The following is a 3,489-nucleotide window of genomic DNA, read 5'->3' as shown; positions in this document are numbered from 1 at the left end:
GCCCAGCATCAATCCGGAGACAGAGAGCGCGAGTGATGAAGTGTCCTAGGGCCAGTAGACAGAATTTGGACTTCTGGCCTGAATTGTGAGAAAATACATTTCTGTTCCTCAAAGCCACATCCTTCTGGCCTTTCTGTGGTAGAAGGAAGACGAGTTAGTTAGGGTTGAGGGGCGAGCTGAGAGATGAAGCTGCGGGGATGGTGTCAGGCTGAAGGGTTTGGGCTTTGCCTCGGGGTAGGAGGGAGCCACCGGAGGGACCTGAGCAGGGGAGGGCGGGGCCAGGTGCAGGATGGACAGGAAGCTGCAAACCCAGCGAGGCGGGGGTCCAGATAGGAGAGGGGCTGGGCCATCTTCCGCAGGCTGTGCCCTGCCTCCCTGGAAGGCCCCGCGTCCCCACATGGCGGTCACCTCTTGCAGATCTCGTCGGCGGCCTCCTGGCTGAAGTGCGGCTGCTGTAGGACGTTGTTAAGGGCGTGGACAGCGCACAGCTCCAAGCGTTGTCGTTCGTGGTACACGCAGGGTGGGCTCGACTGAGCTCCTGGGGCCTGGGACATTCCGTCCTCGGCACCTGCAGGGGTTGGGGAGTGGGGTTCAGGGGCTCCGGGTCTGGAGGCTCAGAGACTTGAAGCACAACCTCCCTGCAGGCCCTTTGGGGCATTGCCATGGAAATGGGGGTTTGGGGTAGCCTTGGGGGGTGGCACACAGGTCCCGCCAACCCTTGCCCCTAAAAACAAGGTCCTTCAGCTCTCCTGGCAATAGAGCGGCCACTCCCTACATACCATAGTATAAGTGCCACAGAGCAACAAAGATCCCCCCAGCCCCCCTTACATCCCTAAGTAGAAGGATCCCTATGCTAGTCACTTAGCAACAGAGGAACCCTTACTCCCCTGTCCCTAAGTAACATGACCACTCCTTGGTTACTTAGCAACAGGGGAGCACCCTCCCCACAACCCTAAGGGTTTCTATGTAGGTAACCTAGCAACAGAGAGCCCACTCCCTTACCTAGTTGCCTAGCAACAGAGGACCTCTGCCTCCCCCCCCCTAGTTAACAGGGTCTCTTCATGTCGCTTAGCAACAGAAGACTTACCCCCGCCTCCCCTATCACTAACAAGGACCTCTCCTCCAGTCATGTGGCCACAGGGCCCATTCTCCAGTCACTAAGCAACAGGCCCCCCTCCCCGGACCCGGGCAACAGAATCCCGTTTTCTGACCCGTACCCCAACCGCGGCGCTGGCCCGTTGCTTGGCAACGCCGCTCACCCCTCCTGTCTCTTTGCTCCCCGGAACCAGGGGTTCCCGCATCCCCCTGGGCGGCAGCTCTGAGTTCCGAGTGTGGGGGTGGCAGCGCGGCGCTGACTGGGCAGGCTGAACGGACTACAGTTCCCGGCAGCCTCTGCGTGCTGGACTACGATTCCCGGCGGCTCCCGCGGAAGCGCTGGATCTGTCCTAAACGTCCATTCGCTTCAAGAAGACGCGAGGCTACAATTCCCGTCGGCCTCGGCGGTGAACCCGGAAATACACCTTGTAGAGGCCGGCCACCTTGCGTACTACCGCGTCCTCCGCTGCTCAGAGGCTTCTGGGCAATGTAGTACGTAAGCTCTCGCGATAACAGTGTACCCGCCTCTCGCGAGACGTCATCCACCGGTTGCAGAGACAACGTGATGTCACAGAGAAGCAAGTGCCGCCAGGGGGAGGAGCTTCGAGTTTTACTGAAAGGGGGAGGGGAGGGAAATCCAGGGAAACTGAGGCCAGGGCAGGCATGGGGCAGTGCTGGGGAATGTAAATGACACGAGGTCGTTCTTTCTGGGGAGGGAGGAGGCTTCTCAGCAGAGATAGATGCCCGGCTTGGTGGGAAGCTGACAGCAGCCTGCAAGAGACAGATAAAATTAAGACTGAGTCAGGAGAAAAGGAAACCTGAATGTGGGGCCGGGGGTGTGGGGGGTGTGGAAGGGGAGCAGGGAGAGATTGAGAGAAAGTCCCAGAGAGAAGGGGACAAGACCCAGAGAGAGAGGGGACAGAGATCCGGGAGGGGACCAGAGTGAGGGGGGACAGAGTGATAAGAGCATTATAAAACTTCCTTGCGAGGTGGTGGGGACTTGGGGGGTGGGAGGGACTGTGGAGGGGGAAAAAAAAACCAAACTTTCTTGCAAGACGTTGACCTACCTTCCAAGAATCAAATACAAAAACTCCATTTTGGAGAAGAAATAAAATGTGACCTTTAGGTCCAGCTGAAAAGTTGGGCCACTGCCAAGCGCCAACAGGTGGTCTGAAGAACCCCCAGAAAGTCTGGAGGACCCCATAAGACCAAAGTGAAGTCAGGGAGCCAGCTGAACTGCCTACATAAACCCTGGTAGAGACACTGACTTTTCAGAGAGCTAGGAAGGAACCAGGGAGACTTCCACTCCTGCCCTCTCCAAAAATAATAATGTAGTGTGTTGCCCCTATTCCTGATATTTGTTTGAATTGATATTATAGTTAACATTAGCATTGTTAGATTGTTTGAGGTGTGTTTGCAGTGAATAAACGGAGCCTTCGATCAAAGCGTGTTAAGTAATTAGTGACCGCGCCACTTGTGTAACACAGAGACCCAGAGAGAAGGGGACAGAGACCCACAATGGATGGGGATGTCCCAGAGGGGAGGGATGGAGAACCAGAGAGAGGGCAGCGACCCAGGCCCGGACAAAGAGAACCACATACAAGCCTTGAAAGGCGTGCAGGGAGACAGAGACTGTCAGGACCTCGGACACAGGCCCACCAACGGACGGACGGAATCCGAATGCAGAGCCGGAGCCCCTGCGGAGCAGCGGCTTGCAGGGCCGGATCAGGGGGAGGGACTGGGCCGCACCTAGGAGGCTGCGCCAGAAGGCGGTGACCGTGGCCGAGCCGGTGACGGCGCCTGGCTGGGCGGGGTTCTCCCGATGGGTACGCAGGGCGAAGCTGCGGCCCGAGGGGCCCGGGGGTCCGCTCAGCTCGACGTCCACCACGTGCACGTCCGGGAGGCTGGGGCAGGCAGGGTGGTGAATCGGGTTGGCCCGGTCCCTGTTCCCCACCTACCCCTAGGCTGGGCTCACCTGAGATCGGCCACCAGCACCCCGATGACTCCGTCGAAGCCCAGGCTGGGGGCAGCCAGGGCGGCGGCCGCCATGGTGTTAGAGTTTCGGGGGGCCCAGGGGCACAGGCCTCGGACCGGACCCTCGTAGAGCACCGTGCGAGGCCCGGGCCTCTTGGCGGCTGCAGCCAGGGCCCCCTCCAGCCGGAAGCCATTGGGGTGCGTGGCCATGGTGACCCGGAGGCTCTGGAAACCAGAGGCAGGGTCGGGAGACGGGGTCTGGATGAAGTCCCCCTCCTCACCTGCACTCCCAGTTCCCAGAGAGCCTTCACCTGAAGCCCCCCTGCTGCATCCAGTCTGGTGATGTCCTCTGAGCCCCACAGGGCCCCTCGGGCGATGAACACGGCATGGCCCCAGCGGTGGGAGGCTTCACAGAGCTTT

The 3,489-nt window shown here is 59.6% G+C and overlaps 2 protein-coding genes across 4 annotated transcripts in view; both read right to left on the bottom strand.

The window, feature by feature from the left end:
• The window catches only part of JOSD2 (Josephin domain containing 2), an 8,019-nt gene extending 6,396 nt beyond the window's left edge, over window positions 1-1,623 (bottom strand). The window contains exons 1-2 of one of the 3 annotated variants that reach the window (XM_030886243.2): window positions 1,260-1,623; window positions 409-568 (exon numbers count right to left, since the gene is read on the bottom strand). In XM_030886243.2, the coding sequence (XP_030742103.1) occupies window positions 409-554 (146 nt within the window). In that variant the 5' untranslated portion in view covers window positions 555-568; window positions 1,260-1,623. Of the gene's footprint in view, window positions 1-408; window positions 569-1,217 lie in introns of all 3 variants that reach the window. The other 2 variants (XM_004710688.3, XM_045293003.1) reach the window with 2 other exon arrangements.
• A 67-nt stretch (window positions 1,624-1,690) lies between these two features.
• ASPDH (aspartate dehydrogenase domain containing) overlaps window positions 1,691-3,489 on the bottom strand; it is a 5,327-nt gene continuing 3,528 nt past the window's right edge. The window contains exons 2-5 of the mRNA XM_045292617.1: window positions 3,381-3,485; window positions 3,071-3,294; window positions 2,845-2,999; window positions 1,691-1,866 (exon numbers count right to left, since the gene is read on the bottom strand). Of these exons, the coding sequence (XP_045148552.1) occupies window positions 1,823-1,866; window positions 2,845-2,999; window positions 3,071-3,294; window positions 3,381-3,485 (528 nt within the window). The 3' untranslated portion in view covers window positions 1,691-1,822. The remainder of the gene's footprint in view (window positions 1,867-2,844; window positions 3,000-3,070; window positions 3,295-3,380; window positions 3,486-3,489) is intronic.

This window comes from Echinops telfairi, unplaced genomic scaffold, assembly GCF_000313985.2.
Source record: "Echinops telfairi isolate 266 unplaced genomic scaffold, ASM31398v2 ScPeMD7_655;HRSCAF=1070, whole genome shotgun sequence".
Classification (NCBI taxonomy): Eukaryota; Metazoa; Chordata; class Mammalia; order Afrosoricida; family Tenrecidae; genus Echinops; species Echinops telfairi.
Note: the sequence above shows the minus strand (reverse complement) of the source record. Positions and strands in the feature narration are given on the sequence as shown.